General features: G+C 35.7%; 1 protein-coding gene across 3 annotated transcripts; it reads right to left on the bottom strand.

The window, feature by feature from the left end:
• Nucleotides 1-1,687: 1,687 nt before the first annotated feature.
• On the bottom strand, nt 1,688-22,915 carry LOC128235176 (uncharacterized). Of its 3 annotated transcripts, none has more exons than XM_052949920.1 (17): nt 22,881-22,915; nt 21,036-21,155; nt 20,708-20,770; nt 18,268-18,300; nt 17,661-17,848; nt 16,300-16,459; nt 15,723-15,831; nt 13,269-13,354; nt 12,877-13,041; nt 12,011-12,089; nt 8,533-8,690; nt 8,013-8,175; nt 6,694-6,920; nt 6,060-6,168; nt 4,967-5,096; nt 3,992-4,124; nt 1,688-3,121 (listed from the first exon to the last, which is right to left on the bottom strand). In XM_052949920.1, the coding sequence occupies exons 2-17, from the start codon at nt 21,146-21,148 to the stop codon at nt 2,995-2,997; spliced, it is 2,043 nt and encodes a 680-aa protein (XP_052805880.1). In that variant the 5' UTR covers nt 21,149-21,155; nt 22,881-22,915; the 3' UTR covers nt 1,688-2,994. The 3 variants fall into 3 exon arrangements, with proteins under 3 accessions (XP_052805880.1, XP_052805881.1, XP_052805882.1); XM_052949921.1 differs by having other exon boundaries at nt 22,778-22,890; XM_052949922.1 differs by lacking the exon at nt 22,881-22,915 and adding an exon at nt 22,804-22,822.
• Nucleotides 22,916-23,161: the final 246 nt, after the last annotated feature.

Raw genomic sequence — 23,161 nt, 5'->3', positions numbered from 1 at the left:
CAGTTTTAAGCACTAATATTCTCTTACAATATTGTTTGTACATTTCTTTGTATAAATTACATTATTTATTCAGAACGCAACTATCTTTTAGTGTTTAAAAGTTGCTATTACAGAACATGAGACCACAGGCTCCAATTTGTGTCTTACATTTAGTATTGTATACATGTGTAAAATAAACACAAAGAAAGATATCAATTTCTTTTTTATAGTCGATCAGTAAGAAGTACAACAAGCAGTTAAATATTCTATATGTTTAACAACATTTTTTTCAGAAAACTAAATTCTTCCATGGTAAGAAGTAAACGGTTATATGTTTTAAAAATCACTTTTAAACATCAAACATGAGAAGATGAGAACCAATCCTTTAGCAGTCGAAATTACAATGAAAATTTGTAATAAGGTACAATATTGACATACTGACTTGATAATAGTGTGACTAGATAACTTAACATAGTAACACCTTAACATTTTAACATTAACTAGCATTAACCAGAAAAAAAGAAAATTAGTTGGTAGCGGATATGTCCCTTGTTTCTATAATCGAATGTTCACTAGTCAGAGTGCTGAACACTTGGTATTTAATGTTAGTTAGCATAGATTTCAAGTCCAGGGGGGGGGGGGGGGGGGGGGGGGGGGGGGGGTATTAAAGTCAGGGTGCTGGACACCCGAGTCTTAAATATGATTGAGCATAGTCTTGAGACTTGGTCTTTATTATTAGTTGGAGGGTGGGGGGGGGTATTAAAGAGTGCTGAACACTGAGTCCCTTTGCCCCTTTTCAACTGAAATATGCTGGCACTCTTGCAAGACTAGGGTTCTGGTTTTTAGCATAAAGTTTAATTTCCAAAGAAGGTATAATGTGTACAATATTGTATTTGTGTTACACAGTTATACGATTAAATCTCCTAGGATTTTTATGTGAAAAAATCTGAAAGTGAATTTTGTCAGAATATTTCATTTACCTAAATGCCATGTGTTTACACACTCCAATCATTGGTTAAGAAATGATTATTACACTGGGGGACCCGGCAAGTATCATTTTAAATCATTTGTCCAATAAAGCAGCTCAAATTGTAACACTCAGTTTTGTTACAAAATTAATTTTAACAAAGGATGTTTCTACCCATAAAAAAATTGTAATTGAAAAATTCTGAGTCTGTTTTCCTGCACTGTCTGTTGTGAAGTGTTTTCTGAGAATTAACGCAAAACAATGTAAAATAACTTTTTTTACAAAAATCTATAATTGCACATTTAAAGTGAGACTTTGAGGACTTGTGAAATTTGACATTGTTGTTCTAACTGTAAGTGTTTGAATAAAAAATAATTGTTTTGCAAACAATAGGCGGAAAAGAAATTTGAAATTTACAACAAATAATAAAAATAATGTAAAAAAGACAGCCGGTGATCATCCATGATATTTCTAGTAATATTAAATGCAAAACAATGTTTGAATTACCCTGTCAAGTGCATACAAACACAGTGTCATCACTATCCAGAATTGTAAAGCTCAAGTTGTCAGTGGAAACCATTTTGTATTTTAACTAGCAGCTACCCTGACCCTCAAAAGCAATTTCTAGGTAAGGCTCCACATAATCATCCTGTACAACAAGTTTCTTTAATTTAAGTGAATGCTAAAGTTGACTTTCCTTATTATTTAGAGAAATTGGAGAACAAATAAAACAAGTTCCTCAAACATAAATAATTTTATTTTTTTTGTAAAATAAATACTGAAAACCTTTAATATACATGTATCTATAAGCCATACACGACTCCAGTGTAAACAAAACTCATCAAGAGTTATGTACATGAAAAAGTAATAAGCTACAAAACAAGATCTTAGACTGGCAAATTAAATATTTTTTTAATAATCAAAGGTCAATTTCTCTAGTCTTACTGAACTAGGGTATACAAAATGTGCACATGCGCCAGAGCAGAATAGTTTAACACACTCCATGTAAGTTTCATTAAATTATGTCTAATAGTTACATACTACTGTTGACTGATTAGAACAGATACTATACTTTGATCTTTAATAGCTAAAAGGCCAAGAAGTTATTAGTTTTTCACTAATTAAGAGCCGATTACTCTTATATTACTGATCTAATCCAGACGAAACTTAAGTGTGCATCACTGCGCTTTGGTTGTTCACAGATCATGTAAGTTTCATGAACTTCTGTCCATTAGTTACATAGAAATGGCGGAGTGAAAAATCTAATATTTTTCATTGATAAAAGAGCAATTACTCTGGTGTTTCTGAAGAAACATGAGCGTGCAACACCATACTAGAGTTATACACAATTTATGTAAGTTTCATTAATTCTGTCTATTAGTTTGGCCCTGAGTCAACAAGTTTATGCTTCTTTTAATTAAAAAACAATACTCTTTTGACCCGTTCTAGATGAAACTTGTGTGTGTACCACAACACTATAGTTTTATACATGTTATGTAAGTTTTATTAACTTCTGTTTATCAGGCTCCAGACAAACTTTTTTTTTTCATTAATTCAAGGGCAATTACTCTTATGTTACTGACCTGATCTAAGTGAGACTTGCACTTGCACCACCACAATATAGTTATACACATTTCGTGTAAGTTTCTTTAATTTCTGTTAATATGTTACAACAAAATGGCTCCAGGCAGAAACATTTAAGCTATTTCAATTATTAAAGGGCAATAACTCCTGTGTTATTGACCCGATACAGAAACTTGCGGGTGTACAATTGCACTAAGGTAATGGACACTTGACATAAATTTCTGTCAATTAGTTTCCTAGTGATAGCTCTGCACGAATGGAAAGAAGAACGGACAGACGAACAATGCCAATTCTACATCTATCCACCAAAATCTAAAGAAGCTTAAGGAGGTAAACAATTTATTTTTCTTAGTTTGTGCCAACTGGTTCCATAGCGCACCTGCCTTCCTTTGTGTCGGAACATTTGCAGGTAAATTGTATATGAAAACTGCCTATAGGCAATCAGAGATTGCAGTTGTTCTCCCTCACTGGTTGTGTAGAAGCTGTTGTCTAAGGCTGGTCACTAGGACTGTCCATCTGTCCATGTACTGCTGTAAGGTGTGGTCATCTACAGTCACCCAGGGTACACACTTCTGGCCGGGTTCCACCCACCTGGTATAAAAACAAAAACAACATGGTGTATAGCGGTCTACAATTGACAAGTTCCGTGATGTCTAGACAAAAACTTCATGAGTTAAAGAGTGCAGACAACTTATTCACCCCTGCCACAGGTAAATCCATTATAAGCTGTGACCACTGATTAATAAAAAGATACTTGGATAAATCAACTATGAGCCTTTAAAATGTGTTAAGCAAGAATATATAACTCAGTCTCAGTACTATTTGCAGGATAGGTCCCCCAACCAAAATATTCTATCAACCTTGGATGATACCAGAGCGAAAATGCTAATCCTTAAAATTTAGTTTGAGTATGAAGCAGTCTTACCCAAATGTGGGTTAAAAGCTGAAAACACATTTTCAAATTGTTTCCAATGCCTTTCATACCTAATGCAGATATTTCTTACCATTTTTAATGCAAAGTCCAGCATAAAACTAACTGTATGATAGTCTAAAATTAAAAGATCAGGATTAATTTTGAACAGTATCATCCCTATCTATTGATTCCAGCAACCTAATTTAACAGTGTACCGGGATCACTCCAAATAAAGGTTTCTTTGTTTTATATTCTACTACTACTGGAGAGCTAGTCTAGTTAATAAGAGTTTCTTTTAAGCTGCATTGTGACAGAAGCTAGTCACTAATAAATCAATTTAGTCAGTTATCTGGGTAGAAACTAGTACTAGTGTCCAAACAGGCATTGAGAAAGTACACCAGTTGGGAATCGAACCCACAACCTTTTGGGTAAGAGGCGGATACCTAAACCACTACACCACTCTCAACCTGTGAGTGAATATCAAAACCACTAGACGCTTTCATGATCAAATCACCTTAGCCTGTACATATATATAAACTGTTCTATACCAGTCGTCTGCTGCCTGCTTGGAATGTGTACAGTTGTCTAGGGCCTGGTTGGTGCGGGAAATCTTCTCCTGTAACCGTGGTAACGTCTGTCGGAGCTGTTGACTGTCACTCTCACGTGCACGATCACATAACTCTGCAGGAAAGGTATTATTGTAATCACTCAATTCTTAAGTTCATAAAACTTTGTTTACAAACAAGAGCACCACAATGCATTAAACTTATAATTGTTTATTACATAGACCATTTTTATCTCATTATCGGTTAATAACTTAATACGTATGTCAAGTTTCGTCAAAATTACAATGCTGTATTTAATTTGTTCACCTGCAGGCCTGTTTGACTATCTCACGGGTCAGAATATCCGACCCATTCCTAATGCCAAATATGTTTATTTTTACCAATTCCAAGAAAAAAATCCACTGTAACGAAAAGCCTGGCTTCTCGATTAACTGCTGCTTATTGCAGGTGCGGAGCTTCAGCACTTCATCGTTAAATACAATAATTTCACATCAAGATGTTGCCCAAAATGATGATTTTTTTTATGATTTTATTCCCAATATGGCCAATTATTAAATGACTCGGAAAATCTAATTTTTGCTGGTACTTTATCTAAATATATTTAAAAAAAAGGTATAAAAAAAATACCCCAAATCAATAAAATTTACGGCACAAATATTCCAAATTTGTCTAGGGTCTTTTTCCCAAAATGGACAGAAAAAGCCCGACCAGTTTCATTGAAATTGGACAATCCCTCGTTACATACTTTAAACATACTCTACAAATGAATGCTAACATTTCTCTTTTTTTGTTATTGTTCCTCATACAACAACATAAACCTGAAGGAAAAGTAATTTTAAAATTTCTTTAATTTATTTTATGGTCAGCAAACTTATTGACTTGGCTTGCAAATGAGTCCACCACATGTAGTTGCATGCACTAAGATAAAAATCTTTTATCAGACAATTTCTATGTTACCTGTGATATTGACGACCACATCATCTTCTGTTCTTCTAGATGCTATACTGGCTTCCCTATCAAGTCTGTGAAGAATATCCCCTATATCTTCCCGTAGTTGTACACACTGGGATAGGATACACTCTGGAGCCTAAGGAATATATCACATATATATATAAATCAGGTTTCAGGTAAGGGCTATTCCATTTCAACATAAAACTCCCGGGGGGAAGGCACTTTGAGATTATGCCACCACCCTACAGAAGCAAATTTACCCCTGTTGGGTTAGAATTAGCCAAAAAAGACACCTACCTATATACTATTCAAATAATTGCATTCCCCCATGGGTTATATGTTTTACTGGAATAGAGGATATTTGATGATATATGTATAAGACCGATGCCTGTTGCACAGAATGATCAAGCAAATATTTTCATGAATTGAGTGATGAGTTTCTCTTATGCTAGAATTTACATATAACATCTTGTAAATTGGAAACCGAGAGACAAACTTAACTTTAGGATGTCATGGATGTAACATCAATAAATCAAAGTGAATGCATGCAAATTAAAGGCCTAGTTTAAGGAATGCTTAGTATGACAATCCCCTTCTGTGCATCTCCTGCTAATTGCACTGATGTCACAGTAAGGGCCAATTCCTGTTTATTTGTTTATTGACTCAGGGCCATTTAGGGTCCATTTCTATAAAAAAAAACTCCAAAACTGCACAACAGGATACTCATATCAGAGATCTGCTAAGACAATAAGGCAATTAGATTAAGATCAATACACAGAGGTTGTGTACAATACACATTTTTTTTTTGGGGGGGGGGGGGGGGCACTTATTGAAGGATTAAACTAGGCCTTTAACATTGATCTCAAAGTGCCCTAAGAGCCTCTTAGTCTCCTCTTAGATTTCAGCATAATACGGAACTTTAAAACCTCTGCTGGAAACATTTGTACTAAGTTTTATGTAAACATCTCGACAGTTTTAGAGTTGTGTTCAAGGTTCGAAGATTTACAAAACAACACCGATGACAACTGCAAGGCTATCACAACAACTCCAAAAAAAGACATGTTTATAAACCACATATTGTTTTATCTGCATTCGCTACCTGGAACATTTTGAAGTTGAGGCAATCTAGCACAGTGGACAGAGCTGGTCTGATATGGACAGGAGAAGTCTGGTGTATAGACAGGTCCATAACAGCTGTCTTCAGGGCACTGTAACAGTAAAACATGGTATGTACATGTACAAGGAATGTATCAAGTTGAAGCATCCTAGCCCAAAGGAGAGAGCAGGTCTGATATGGACAGAAGAAGTCTGGTGTATGGACAGGTCCATAACAGCTGTCTTCAGGGCACTGTAACAGTAAAACATGGTATAAACATGTACAAGGAATGTATCAAAGTTTAAGCATCATAGCCCAAAGGAGAGAGCAGGTCTGATAGGTGTGGTCTTCATATACTGTAAAGCATGAAGCTTTGTATCAAAAATATCACTTCTTGTCAACATACATCCCTTTCCTTTAGTTTGTCTTGTGACAGCCTCTCAATCAATTGGAACTTTACTAAGCATATAATAGTAATGTTTTCATAAATTGATGGATATTGAATGAATATTGCTGTAAGCAAGCACTCTACCCTTATCTTGGTGTTGTAGACATGGATGTAGAAATTCCACCAAAATGAATATAAAACACTAATAAAATAACACTTCACAAGTAAATCATATCTACAAACACTTACCTATCAATCTGTGAGAACATCAAATACGGCAGTACAAGGTTAGCAAAGCCATCCACCTCCTGTGAGACAGTTCCTGCAAGTTTCCCTGTGAGCCCAGTGAGATGAGAGGGCTGGGAGACAAACGACCGGCCGATGTAGTCGGATATCTCTGCCAGCTGTTCTTCTAGTCGTGACTGGGCATTCATGTTCTGTTTGACAAGAACTTGGATAACACCCTGCTTCTGATCCTGAAAGGTATAATAATAATACTTTTATGATTACATCTCTAAAAGATAAATCAGCACCAAAAGTAGTTGAATATGTCAGCTAGCTCCTCATCTAGTCCAGTTTAGGTATTAATGCTCTGTCCAACCCTTACTGGAATAACTCCTTGCTTTTGATCCTAGAGGGAACTATGTATATTGAAAAGTTTGCTAAAAGACAAAATAGAGCAAAATAAAGACAGTTATTTTTGCTAGTTGTTAATTATTGCTCTAGTCTCAACTACATGCAAGTGTTAATAACAATTAATTCTCTAGAAGGTAAAACTATGCTGATGTAGCTGGATACCTCAATAAGTTCTAAAAGACCCAGAGAGTTCACACTTTGTTTCAAAACAACCTGCTACCAATTAAAGAGGTAATAAGGTTTCTGGAGACAAAAATGCAGAAGAACATCAATGCATGTTCTGCTGGTCAGAAGTTTCATTTACTAGTGCATATATGTATGTACCAACAGTTTCTTTCCTTAAGTGAAAATTTGATGCTAAATGTTTGCAATATGACAAAAAAACAAGAGCTCTATGTTTCATATTATGACAACCACTTGTCTCTTTGATCAGTGACAAGCAATTGACAAAACTTAACAATTATAAAAGCCAGAGAAATGGGCCTTGCTACATTGTACACATTGCCTCCACTCAACTAAAGTATTGTGATGTCCTGTTTGCTTCACTTACAAATAAATGGACTAGTGAAATACACAACACATGGCAATGTAACATGTGTACAAAACTTTGTACAAAGTCTTGAACTCTTTTATTCATCGTCAACGTAAAAGGTTTTTAACTGTGATGATTCCAGCTATACCAACAGCAACACTATGAATATGAGTATGACAGAAGAAATAGACAAGGTCAGGAGTTAGGTTTTTATCCCTTTGTATCCACATCTTGCATTCAATTCTAATGGAAATATTCAAACTCAAGCAGGAACACTATTGAAGTAAAATGACAAGAAATTAACCTCTCATTTAATTTATCTATATCACTCAAACTTACTGAAAATACAAGCAATAATTAGATATATCTTTACGTATTAACAGGGTTGCTGCAAGTATACCGTTATATCCTGGAACTCCTGTATGCGGTGGTGTTTGGCAAACATTTCTTGTCTCTGCTGGACACTTTTTTCTACGACCACTTTCAGGGCCTCCGTCTCCCGTGTGAGGCTGTGCAAAGCAGCTCTCTGGCCATCAACTTCAACTTCTACGTCTACTAGGGTCCTGAAAAAAATAGGGAGATTTACAAATCACAGTATTATCCTGGTCAAACATAAACACAAGGATTCAATAAATTATTTTATTATACCTCATATGACTGCCTTTACAAAATCATAAAATAACCTTTAGTCATCATAACTTATTCTTCAATGTATCATGTGATAATTTTTAATATTACCCTTATGTGCAGTCTTGAAATAGATTCTTGCTGGGGTGCAATGAGTGCTTATAAAATATAGCTGAGAATCCGTGTTAGTAGGCATATGGTTAATCAGGCTCCTTCAGGAAAATCTTTGAAGACTGCATCATGAATGGAAACATCATGCTGATTTTGTGATCATTTTTTTTATCATAACCTACCTGGCCAGTTTCAGGTCTGTAGACTTCTGTGAGAAAAGCTTGTGGAGTTTCTTCTCAATGCGTGACTTCACCATGGAAACAGACTGCTCTAAATTCCGAGCATCGTTGACAGACTTCTGACACTGGACGAAACTGAGGAAGTGTTCCTTGTTCCTCTCCTGAAAATGTACATTGTGAAACATTGTTTCATCAGAGTTAGATCATTGTTTAACAGATTTACATTTATGCAAAGGTCCAGCCAGAAAGTGGTACTTTTACTATTGTCGTCCCCATTACAATTTTTATTGGACAAAAAAAAGATGAAAATGACACGCATAATAACCTAATGGCCCTCTATCCACATATCAAGTTTCCCTAACCTAGCTTGAGCATAGGTTATTGCAGTGTCTAGGTTTTCGAGACAGACGGAGGGTAAACCTATAGGTTACAGTACCCTCTGAATAAACCGGTATGGTACTAATTATTTTTTACATTTTAAACATTCTACAATCATATTAAATATTATGAAAAATTGTTAAAAGGTTTGGCAACACAATGTCTGAGCAAAAAAGTATCTAGGGAAAATACTGGTTATAGTAAGTATGTAAGTTTGGCCACTTTCTGAAGTTTTTCAACAATATTTTTTTACTTCCAAAATGTTGTTAAAAATGGCACACAATATCTTGAGTACCATCTTATGAATATCTTTGATAAAATATTTTATTGATGTTAGTCCTTTCAGTGACAAAACCCATAAACTTCATATGAACTACTTTGGATACAAGCTTAATTTCTGTAATAGGATTTCTAAATATTCATTAAAACTTTAAACGTGATTCCATAATAAACAGACACCATTTGGTCTAAAAGGCACAAGTAATAAATACGCATGTCATCTGTTAATGGTAGCTTTTCATTTCATCTTCAGTTTAACAGGTTTCAGCATTCTTAGGTTCTCCCAGACAACCTTTCTTCAAGATGTTCATGAATAACAAAAATATTTTAGAAAATAAATCATAAAACTTCAAATGTTAACATCACAGTTCTAAGAAAAGCTTCTTAATGGTGAAGAATATAATGGTATTAATATACTTTTGGCTTATATTGGATTTCAAAATTAATATATATCATAAAAAAAATCTTCTTGATTCTAATTTTATAAATGTTTATTTTTTATTCAAGCAATCATAGGTTTGCTATTTATACATACAGTATTTTGCGGTCCAATGATTCAACATACTTTTATTATAAAAGAGCAATTGGAAATGGTTAAAAAAAAAAGAGGAAAAAAACAGGCTCTAAAACGAGAGTAATAAATATCTAATTATGAACTACGATAAGGCCATTCATGAGCTATTCAAGATGACATACACAGAATTGTACTTGTCTAAATCACAGATGCAAAACAACTTAAAAGTCAAGCATTTTCCCTTACTCACTCAACCTTGCACACACACACACACATGCACAAGCTCACCACAATCACATGCACAAGCTCACCACAATCACACACCTCCTCACAATGTCCTCAACCAAGCAAGTCTTAACACTCCGAACCTTCCTCACACTCAAACATCCCTCATGGAATCACCTCTCACTACCCGTCACACCAACACCATCCCTTCCCAATCTCTTTCTTATCCACACATAGCACAAACATAAGCTGCCACACAGATAATGGACAGCCGCTAATTATATAACATTTGACAAGATGCCCACAGGTTATTTTTAGTTATAATTTAGTTTAATAGAGCCAAGATTAATTTTTGGCTGACATTCTCAAACTATCAAGGGGCTTAACTTGACAATAATTAAAGTAAAGGATAAGGGCCTTGATACACGTTTATCACTAGTAACATGTATACAAAGTTTCATATGAATATATCTAATTAACTTATGGCCAAGTTTAAGATTTTGCATGACTTTTTCAAACCATCAATGGTTCATTACTCAGCAGTTATTAAAACCAGACAAAGGGGCTTGCTACACATGTGCATTTTGTGTAAATATTTTAAATGTTTATCTCAAGTTATGGCCAGGTTTTAGATTTATCATGACTTTTTCCACCTATCAAGGGGAATAACTCAACAATAAGTAAAGCCAGAGTCATGGAACTTGCAGTACATGGGTGTGTACCTAGTTTCATTTTCATATATTGAGCCATTTTGAGTTATGGCAAAGGTTTAAAAAATATGCACAACAACGCCAACAACAACTGTTATGACACCAAGGCCATATCAATAACTGGATTTTGTCTTGAAAACATAAACAAGTTTGTACAAATAATTAAAACTAGAAATGTGTCCATAGGACACGGATGCCCCCACTTCAATTTTTTGTCACAGAAAATAAGCCATAATGATTATTCAGGATAATCTGCACAAGGGCAAATCCTTTTCAAAAATTAGATCGGATAAGATATTTTTTAAGTATTGTTGGGAAATAAAGGGCCCTAACTCCTAAATGATTAAAGCGATTTCCATGGCTATCGAACTTGATCAAGGTATTATGGTCACAAACATGTGTTAAAAGTTTGGTGAGGATTGGACAAACAGTTTTCAAGAATTAGATCGGAAACAATCTTCGGGACGTATTTTTCAAGTCTTTTTTTGCAAATAAAGGGCCGTAACTCCTAAATGACAAAAGCGATTTCCATGGCTATCGAACTTGATCAAGATATTATGGTCACAATCATGTATGTAAAGTTTGGTGAGGATTTGACACATACTTTTCAAGAATTAGATTGGAAACATATATTTTTGAAGTATTTTTGGCAAAAAAGGGCCGTAACTCCTAAATGACTAAAGCGATTTCCATGACTATCGAACTTGATCAAGATATTATGGTCACAAACATGTGTTTAAAGTTTGGTGAGGATTGGACAAACGGTTTCAAGAATTAGATCGGAAACAATCTTCGGGACGTACGTACGTACAGACAGACAGACGTACGTACGGACAAGGGCAACCCTATATGCCGCCACTTTGTGGGGGCATAAAAAATAATTGTAATAATTTCATAATCATTAAAAACGATTGGCATGGTCAAAGGGAAATCACTGAGATTTGCATTTTACCCTTTTCTCATGCTGGATTTGCCTCCCTTGCCAAAATGTTAAAAAAAAAAAAAATCTCAATAATGTTTGTGCATGCACCCTGTGACACAAATACCCAATATGGTGATTTTTACATATTCAAGGTGATCAGTTCATGGCCTTTTAAAAGAAGTTAAGCATTATAATTCTCCCCCCCCAAAATAGGCTCAAATCCTTGAATGAGACAAATCTTGTTTGAAAAGGACCTTATACATTCGAGTACAGTTGAATCCCGTTGGCTCGAACTCCCAGGAAATACCTCGAGCCTCGGGAAGTTCGAGCCAAGCAGAAATTCTTATCTTGAGTAGTGAGAAATCAGTCCTTTACATCCAGTTCAAGCCAACGAGGAAATCATGCCAACGGGGTTTGACTGTATTTGTAACTTTATTAGTGTATTATAGATACCTGTAATAATTGATGTACACTTTTGTACAAGGATGGCTGTCTGGACAGATCCCTCACTTCTCCACCATCATACTTGAATCTGTAGACACAATATTACAATTACCAACATTCGATGACAATTGTTACAAAAATTTGCCTGTGGAATTGGATTAACCATAGTACAGTTAAAAAAATATATAATATAGCGGACACAGCCCAGCAGAAGAGTTGTATGGTTCAGTTGCCTGGTCACTATCTGGTTATCAACCTGAGTTCAAGAAGACAACATTTCAACTACCCGGTACTATCATTATGTTGTGAGGTGATAACAAGGAATACAACAAAGAATATTCTGTGTTTCCATCAGCGAATAACTAACATTTTTCTAATATCAGTGACAGTTGCTAGTTCACAAAGCTCATTACTTGTGTATTCTCAGCTGAACAAGAAATATCAGACTGGGTTATATTTATTCATCACTTTAAGTTGCTCTCAACATGATAACTTAATGTGTTAACCATGACCAAGTTATACCAAGATCACCAATATTAAATGTCCTACAATTATCTCCAACTGGAGACTCTGTGCAACCCTCCTATGTCCACGCCAGTCAGTGAGTTAAGGGAGGCTGTAGTGTCCAGATATGGATCCATAGACAGGTCACCTACCCCATTTCTGGACGTCCCTTCTGATGCCCACTTTCCTGGTCAGTGAGCAGAGAGTGGCTGAAGTGTCCACTGTATGGGTCAGATGACTGGTCATTATCTGGTCACCTACCTGAGTTTCTGGGCGTCCCTTCTGATGTCCACTTTCCTGGTCAGTGAGCAGAGAGTGGCTGAAGTGTCCACTGTATGGGTCAGATGACTGGTCATTATCTGGTCACCTACCTGAGTTTCTGGGCGTCCCTCCTGATGTCCACTTTACTGGTCAGTGAGCGGAGGGCAGCTGTAGTGTCCACTGTATGGGTTAGTAGACCGGTCAGTATCTGGTCAGCGGAGAATGTGCCACACACTTGCTCAACCTTCTGCCAGAGTGGCTCCTTTTGCTTTGAGCTGGAATTGATAAGTAGCTGACACATATAAACACAGTCGCTAATGGCTGGTATATCTGCCTTTAACAGTGCTGTAAACCTTTAATGACCAGAGCTGTTTCCTTCTTACGGAGGATTAGGTTGAAAGCTGCCTATTGCATCTTCAACCAAATTAGAACCAAAGTTTAGAAAAGAACCCAGCAATAGGACTAAGGGGTATCTATAACAATAAGCAGGAAATTTACTTACAACAAGGCTTTATCATTAGTGAACGCTCCATTCAATGTGTCTTGTAGAAATGTGCCAATCTCTGAACAGCTCTCTCGTACATGTTTCTACATGAAACAAATTACAATATTTCAAATTACCATCCTCTCTTACAAGCTTGATCTGTGTTCATCAGTTGATTTATATTGGGGCATAACTCATTAAATATGATAGTCAGAATGACAGTACCGTAAATGACTGGGTATTAGACGCACTTTTTTCCCTCAGATTTTGATGCAAAAAAATGCCTGCGTATAATACCCAGTAACAATTTTTTGAACTTTTTTTCTGAGGTCAATTTCAAGCCGAGAGTTTGTTTAGATTTATGTAGAAAGGGATGTTACTCGCGTCATATTGATCGAGTATATACGGGTTAAAACGGCAGTTGAAGATCGGGATACGGTATATCGTAAGACGTTTATAATTTCAACAAAAATATTTTTCGATTAAAGCTACCGTAATTCACCTAAGAGTTCGGACACTCTAAATATTTGGACACCCATAATTATTTCCCAAAATAATTTATTTTGCGTACCTAATTTTCGGACACCCAAAGGACATCAATCATAACTTTCATAGTTACCAAGTTTCACAGACGAAGATTATTGATTTTTATCTTTACACTGCCTGGCTAGATTACCTAACCGTATACACCACTGTGACAATTTAATTAGTTACTACCCATCCTAAACGATTTATTGCCTGTTGAAAAGGAAGTGTGATATATTTATTTGAGGATTAAACAAACAATAAGGGCAATCAAGGGATTAAGAAAACATCGACATGGCATGTTTGTAAAACGATCTGCCAATAAGCTTTCAAACTTGTACCACACTTATAGACTATATGAAGCAATAATCGTACAGTTATACATTAATCCTGCATAGCAATGTCCATGCTCTCCACGAGATCCTCGTGGGCATAACTGTAAGTTATGTGACGTCACACAGTGTGACTCTTTGATCTGAAGCCGATAGAATGTGTTTATTCAGTTCAGTGCATGTATAAAATGGTGTTTTAATTAACTTCATGAAGGATTTACACTTATAGGCGTAATAAATAAGTTTATGACCATTGATTACTACGGATAAATTAATAAGTGGTAAAAAGCAAACATGAAGAAAAAAGGCAGGTTAAACAAACATGTAAATAAAATGTAAAAATGATCATTTTCTATGTATTCGGAGAGCGAAAAAAATAATTAATTTATGATGTCCGAACTCTTGTGAATTACGGTATTCAATATTATTTTGAATAATAAATTGAATTAAACAATAATCAAACTTACATAATTATAAAAAAGCAAAGTTGGGCACTGTCAAAATATTTTTTGCTTAACATAACTTTTCATTCTCGACAGTATGGTTTTAAAGATAACCATCGCCATTTTCACGAATTTTTTTTTTTTTGTCACTGTCAACAAACATGGTGGCTGAAAATGCCGGACGATTTTGACATTTTTTCTAGGCGTCTTTTAACCAAAAACATAGATTAAAAGTTTTTTTCTCGGAATTTCACAGATTTTTTCCCCTGCGTCTAATACCCCCTATCGTCTTATACCCAGTCATTTACGGTACATGGTTTTGGTACACACATACACACCACACTAGTGATCAAGTGCATCACATTAATTATTTCCTCGGTGGAAACCAGTACAAGTTCCCATTGTGTGGCTCCAACAGTCCAACTCAAATCCTCCTTGGTGAGTTAAGTATAAAGATTTAGAACCTATATTTACAAAATCAAAGTTATAATCAACACATAAAAACTTTAAATAAACCAAAACTACAACATTTGGATAAAAAAAGAAAAAGAAATTAAGCTAATACCATTACGGCAGAAGTACGTTTTCTCCCAACCCACTGTGGATGCAGCTTCCAGTGTAGATATTTTTCCTTCTATGTTTCCTTCTTTTCTTCCTCACTATCCCTAACCTACCTAGTCATCTGTCCACTACAATTCAACCACCAGCAGGTTGTACGGTTAGCACAGTGGTTAGCTCACTAGCTTCTCACCAAGGTGACTCGGGTTTGATTCCCAGCCAGGGCCCATGTGAGTTTGGTTTGAGGTCACCAAGCAAGAAAAGTGGATATTCTACAGTTTCCCTAACATAATCTAATTCATTCAACCCACAACCTGCTTCACCAGATTTAAAATCACCCCACTCACAATGAAAGCAATCTTTAATGGGCGGTCTGTGCCTCAGTCTCTAGCTCCCAATCTTTAACTCCATTCATCCCATAAACTGTCCACTATAATACTATAATAAAAACACCTTCACCCTATTCTTCCCCAATCACTGCGGAAGCTATCTCCAGTGCGGGTGCCTTTCCCTCAATCTCCAGTTCCCATCTTTATTGCCACTCAATCTCGCTAACTGCCCACTATATTACTATAGTATATATACACTCTTTTACCCTGCTTCTCCCTACTCACCGCAGAAGCAATCTCCAGTGCAGGTGTCTTTTCTTCTGTTTCCTCCTCATCATCACTATCTCCACCTGCTGCCTCTCGACTATAATACTCTTCTGTCTCCAAGCCTTTCCTGATAAAACAATATATATCACTTGTGCATAAGCATAATGATAAAGATTAGATTCTTTTAGGTTTGATTTATAAACTGAGATTTAAATACAATCTTAGGCTCTTAAAGTTAATCTTAAACCCAGAAGTTTCAAGGGTGCTCTACCCTCTTCAGTGCCAATCACGGTGCTGCACAAAACCCCTCAATGGACTTAACTCGGCCCCATTGACCACCAGCATTAAGTGGCGACAACTTTGAAATACCCAGAGGGAGCCTTGATTTCGGTTTGATTCATAAACTGAGATATAAAGCACCGGGAGCTATGTCATACGGCAAGACCCATATGAGTTATTTCATACCTTTGAGATTATCACCTGTAGAAATGTACTGTTTGAAAATCCATTGTGCAAATGTCTTGACGCTGATGTCTCAGGAGGCACCGCACTTATTGAGAAATTTTAACAAGCGTAATGCGCCAAACAAACATACTGTGCTCTGGCTTTGATGGTAGCTGTCCTGGTTTGGAGACATCGCACGTATTCCTTATACTGTGCTGCGTTGTCAGCTGATTTCACACAGAAAGCAGTCAGGAGGGCGGCCTTCCGGCGGGAGTTGTTGATGGCTTCTTTAACCTGCTGGTACTTTCGCTCTGTAACATGAAAGGAGAATAATACAAGTACAGTAGAGAATTCAACTACCAAGATTTTAATGGTGATAGGATATATATATACATATTACACTAAGATTGATAATACCCATAAATATGTTATGATAGATAATACCCTAGGATCTAGATGTTCTGCACAAACACATGCTTACCAAATGTGGTGATGATTTGAATAACATCTTTTTAAAGTTATCAGACTGGACAAGAACAATTTAAGGGAAAAAATATTATGAAAGGGTGATAACTTGTGAGTGGCTAGAGTGATATGGCTGGTTATTAAACTTGTCTGATATATTATACCAGAAATGCTCTGACCAAATTTGGTGATGATTGGACAAAGGCTTCATAAGTTATTGATCGGGCAAGGCCAATTTCAGGTAACTTCTATAATGGAATGGCAATTATTCTTGAGTGACTAGAGCGGTATGGCTGGCTGTCCAAGATATTATGCCCATACACATTCTGACCAAATTTGGTGACGATTGGATAAAGGCTTTTAAATTTATTGAGTGGACAACATAATGGATGCTGAGATCAGCCCACCCATCCACTGCAGGTAAAGCTATAAAAAAATTGTTTCATTAAAGTTGACGTATAAAAACATTTAGGATCATGCACTTGTAAAACTGACGAAAACAACATGGGGTTATTATACTGACATCCTGAATCTGAGTTTTGTACTAAATACTAGTGATGTTCCGATGATCGATTATAATCGAAAATCGATTGGTTGGGCCTGAAATCGGCGACAATCGATAGTATTTAGTTATAATCGATTATCAAAAAAAAAATAATAAAAAAAAAATAATAATAAAAAAAATTATTAGTGTTCAGATGTTATCTTTAACAAAATGGCTTGTAAAACTGACGGAAACAACATGGTGTTATTATACTGACATCCTGGGAACGCGAATGTTCCCATATTAATTGTATTATTTAATTACTAATACTATGCACTGATGGTGAAAATTGCTGTATATGTAAAGCATAACATTTTTATTAATATTTACACCCTTTTTCCTAGGAGAATGAAATGAAAAAAATGTTGTATTTAAAAAAAAAATGAGATTATGTTTCACTCAGGCTCATGACATTTAAGTGAATTTGGGCACTGGAGGTCATCATTATCAAAGCAAATGTATCAAGTTTACCATATATAATTTCCTCATTTTTTGTCACTGACCTGTCTCAGCAACCTCTGCTGTGATTCTTTCCACCTCGTGCTCAAAATGGCCGACATCTCTCAATGTTGTAGTTATCTCCCCTGTGAGAGCGGCTCTTTGCTCCAGTAAGGCTTGTTTAGAGTCTTCGAACTGTTTCCCACCCACATCATAGTTCACTTTGTAACTTGGAACAGACGTCTTGCTTTTACTAGCAGTAGTTAAGGAAATATTAAGCAAATGTGAATAATAATGTGAACTTATCAAAAAGATGACAGATAAACACACAATGATTTTTCTGGCTTGCAAATCAATGGTCATTCTAAGAAGATTTTAATATTAGAGAAAACAATAGCCAGTTCTGAACACTCTCCACTCTCCATGGCAAACATCATCGGAAATATTTCTTTATCACATACTTGTATTCTGCCGATTTTGATGTGCCCCTGTTTAGAGTGCCCATCACAGGCAGTGGTGAACCTAGCTAATAGCCAGAATGTTTTCTGCCCCAAAAATATCCAATATCATTAGGAAACTGGACTTGGATTTTCAGGAGTCCATCCAAGAAATTCGGTGGCCTTGGGATCCCGGGACGACGTTGGCATCAAATGCTGGTTTAGTAAAGGATACAATGCCAGATTGCCGTTTACTGTCTTCACTGTTCTGTAAAAGTAACAACAAATAAATACATTCAGCGTGCACAAATATCTCTTTAAATGTGTTTCTCTGCAAATCACAAATTTATCTTCAATATTGTATCATTATATTATTCAGAAGCTGTATTCCATAGAAATGTATAGCTGGAGGACCTGTGATCCATATGCTGGACAAATAAGGGTTGTTATTTTGGGTTTCAATATACCCGGTAATGTTTTACACTCAATGAATGTTTGTTTCTGGGGTTCCATGGATGCATAGCCTAGAAATGGAAGTCCTCAGATTGAAAATTGTGTCTGGGAAAACCCTGGTACATATTGGCTAAATTCTTACCAACAACTGAATGCAAGACAGCTAAATCTTTGCCTGGAATCAAGACAGAAGCCTAGGAGACTTAGGAGAAGAAGACCATCTAACCTAACAAAATTCATCCTTCATGAGGTTATAAAGTGTATCTCTACATAAATTTCAGAAGAAAGGGTACCATGAAAACTAGCACTATTTCCATAAACTTCTTACTCTATTTTTAAAGTCTGGTTTGATGCCTGTCTGAGCTGATAGCATGCCTAAAGATCATCATAAGTGAGATTGTTCAAAGATATTAACCCTTACATCTTTATAATGTACATGTTCACTAGAACTTTAACTGGTAGATTTGTTACCAATATCCAGGTTAAAAAGACACCATGTTAAATATTTTGTCTTTTAGTTCCATCACCCATTTTCAGGAGAGTTACAAGAGATATTTGTACTAACACAAACTTGTACCACTTCATACATGAAATGTATTGTTTAGATTGTAAAAAGTACTAAAAACTATAACATGAAATCAAAGGCAATTTGTCATATTCCAGCTTTATGTGGATATGTTTACACTACATGTTCTCAACTTTAAACAAGAGTGACACTCACAAAATACGCCCATCAATAATTTCTTGGATTCTAAGACAACTTACTGTCACATTGGCCCTTTGAGAAACAAGCTTTTCAAGAAGCAAATGATTTGGCACAATATGGCATTAACAGTAGAAAAAAAATTATTGAATAAGGTGGAAGCAAAAAGTATCCCTTGTAAACTGTGTATCCAAATTCCGAAATTCCGTGATGCGAAATTCAGTACCTTAATCTGTCAAAGTCAGAAAAGGCTCCTGAAAATTGTGTCTATAGATATAGACGATTAATCCCAAATCATGCCCAAAGACGATCAACGTGTTCGGGATTTGAAAAACAACATTCATGTAAAAATCGTCTCCAAGAGATGATTCATCCTTAATCGTACCCAAGAGACAATCAGTGTGTACTTGGCAAAGCATTTATACCGGCAAACATTCTTGGTAAAGATTTTATAGCTACAAACATTTTCAGCAAGTTTGGTGAAGGTCAGATGAGAATTGTTCAACTTAGAGAGTAGACAAAGCTTAAATGGCAAGGGCAGTAATCCTGAAGTGCTTCGGGGCATTTGGCTGATTATCATACTTGACCGATTTATTTTACCAACAAATATTTTCAGCAAGTTTGGTGAAGATCAGATGATAACTGTTCAAATTAGACAGTGGACAAAGCAAAAATGGCAAATTTTGACCAATTCAAGGGCCATAATCCTGAAGGGCCTGGCTGGTTATAGAACTTTGCCAAGAATATATACCAACAAACATTTATAGTAGCAAGTTTGGTGAAATTCGGATAAAAACTGTTCAAGTTTGAGAGTAGACAAAGCTAAAATGGCCAATTTTGATAAATTCAGGGGGCCATAACTCTGGAGTGCCTAAAGCGATTAGGCTGGTTATCGAACTTGACCTAGATATTTCACCAACAAACACTTTCATGAAGTTTGGTGGAAATTGGATGAGAAATGTTCAAGTTAGAGAGCGGACAAAGCTAAAATGGACAATTTTGACAAATTCAGGGGGCCATAACTCTGGAGTGCCTAAAGCGATTTGGCTGGTTATTGAACTTGACCGAGATATTTCACCAACAAACACTTTCATGACGTTTGGTGGAAATTGGATGAGAAATGATCAAGTTAGAGAGCGGACAAAGCTAAAATGGCCAATTTTGACAAATTCAGGGGGCCATAACTCTGGAGTGCCTAAAGCGATTTGGCTGGTTATCGAACTTGACCTAGATATTTCACCAACAAACACTTTCATGAAGTTTGGTGGAAATTGGATGAGAAATGTTCAAGTTAGAGAGCGGACAACATTGTGGAGCCGCCCGCCCGCCGCCCGCCATGGGGATTCCCATAATACGGCCATCGTAAGATGGGCGTATAAAAACATGGGCCATACAGAATATTCTTATCTTTTGTAATGTTTTAGTATATATAAATATGGGAGGACTTCAGCAAATATGGTACAACTTTGTAGTGGTATGACTTAGTGATGGTACAAGTGTTCTTATTTGCAGGACTTACTCTGTGGACTTGACATGTTGTGTCACCCATTGCCAGATTGCAGCTCCTGGCCCTTTACACAGCCTGAGAAACAGGGAAATTACAATCAAAACACACTTAAATGGACAACTAAAATTGGCAACAAAAAAGCAAATCAAAATATGTTCACAAACTTCTCAAAATACCTAGTACATGACTGCTCTAACTCATTTTTGCGTTTTTGTGTTTAAAGAATTTGTTCTGCCATTAAATTTTTCCTAAATTTATGTGAAAATATCCTTTCTAATTTTTAACCTAAAATTACACTACATAGATTATTACCAACATCATAACAGCAAATGGAACATACACTTTTAACTTCTCAGGATCTAAAGCTGCTGAATGAGATGACTGTAAGTTAAAGTGCATTTCTTTTGTCGTCCATTCTTGCAACTGCCTCGCCAACTCACTTTCTCTGTTCATTTTGGTTCTGAAAGCATATTATGAAAACTTATAAATTATGTAACTGTTTAATGCTTTATAACATAAATATCAAACTATGAATTTAACTAAAATATTAATATCATCAGAAGGTTGACACTTATTGGATGTCTAAAAATGACTCATTTACTTAAAATTGGGAATGTAGATGTAAAAAATTGTGATATGCCAGGAGTCAAGAATTTACAGCACTTTTAAAGAATAAAAGTGAACGATATAGTTGATCAATTAATCAATAAAGTTACAATTTATTTGTTGTTAATTTTACAGAAGCTATCAATTTATTTACAATTCCTATAGATTGATAGAATAGCATTATGGCTAAAACACAGCAGATAAAAGTCCCTAATTTATGACAATCAATAGTTTTTTGCATACACCTACAAATAAATAATAACTTCACGACTTTATATCAAATGCATGGGTGAAAGTTGCAAATTTTAAAAATACTGAAAAATTAAGCTTGGGGCCAGGGGGCCGCAGGGCCCCTGGTGGGCCAGGGGTCCAGGGCCCCCGGAAGCTCAAGGAATTAAGCATTTTAAAACACATTTCAAAGCCTTTCCTGTCTTTTAATCAATCAAATCTATGTTGTATATTTATAATATTTCTGGCAGCTTTTTTACGAAAAGAAACGACTATTTTCGGAAACGTTCGGCTGATATCGCCGACAGAATTTTACCACTTATGGCAACGTTATTTATAGAACAAAATTGGGAAACCAGAAAATTTAACTTTGTTTTATCTTCGATTTTGAGTAGATCGCGATGTTGATGATGGGGTTTGGGGTAACCCCTTCACCCCCCCCTCCCCCGAAAAACTCCCCTGATTTACACGATTTAGAAAAATGACCCCTGAGAAGACCGAAAATACGGAATTCCGTATTAATACGGAAAACTTTCACCCATGCAAATGGTTGAAAACAGTTTTGTTTGCTGAATTAGCATTCTGCGCCTCATTGACTTCTTATTGCTGCTACCTCTATGTATAGATAAGATATGAAAACTAAATCAATAAGATTTAGAATTCAAGCATTTTTATTATTGTATAAGTATTATTACAAGTATTTGTAGGTCTACACAACAGTTCTATATTTTGTTATTATTACATTTAAAAACGCTTTAAAATGGGAATTAAATTCCAGCAATAAATTGTCTTTAAGATTTCGACAATTGTTCATTTGTTGGTACTAAAGCCAAGAATAAACCTCGTAGGATTTCATTACTGTTTAACATTCTTACACAACACACTAAGGCATCTGTCATAATATATAAATTATTATTTGATTCCGGTGCTTTTGAATATACAATTTAGGTGTGTTTTCATAAATCTTTACTTAATCTTATTCTTAAATATATTTATGGACACTTTCAGATTAGAATTTGACATATGATAAACACAAACAATAATAATAATGTGCATAGATTCTATTTTTCGACAAAGATGTAGTTTCTTAACTTATACAATTGTTATGTTAGATGCCTTTGGTATCACACACGAGCTGCAAAGATTTAAACGCGAACAGTAACATTTAAAGGCAATGTCACTGACGGATATCGTACCACTTACACGCCATATTATAAAAATCGTTATTAAATTGAGTTTGATGAATACCATTCGCAAGTTCAGTCAATCAATACCATTGATTGGACCAACAGAAGAAACTATTAGAGTGGACTGTCGAGAAATAGCTGAATAATAAGGAAAAAATTTGTACTGTATTTGTCCGAATTTGCCGCCGGAAGTTTTCAATATTTTAACTCCAAGAAAAAAGGTAAAAATAGCCTTGAAGGAAGTTTTCACTTTTTAACCCAAAGAAAAATGGTAAAAATAGCCTCATGACGTTTTAATTCTTTAACCCAAAGAAAATGGTAAAAATAGCCTCAGGAAGTTTTCACTTTTTAACCCAAAGAAAAATGGTAAAAATAGCCTCAGGAGGTTTTCATTCTTTAACCCAAAGAAAATGGTAAAAATAGCCACAGTCAGACAGTTTTCAAT

Source organism: Mya arenaria, chromosome 5 (genome assembly GCF_026914265.1).
Source record: "Mya arenaria isolate MELC-2E11 chromosome 5, ASM2691426v1".
Classification (NCBI taxonomy): Eukaryota; Metazoa; Mollusca; class Bivalvia; order Myida; family Myidae; genus Mya; species Mya arenaria.
Note: the sequence above shows the minus strand (reverse complement) of the source record. Positions and strands in the feature narration are given on the sequence as shown.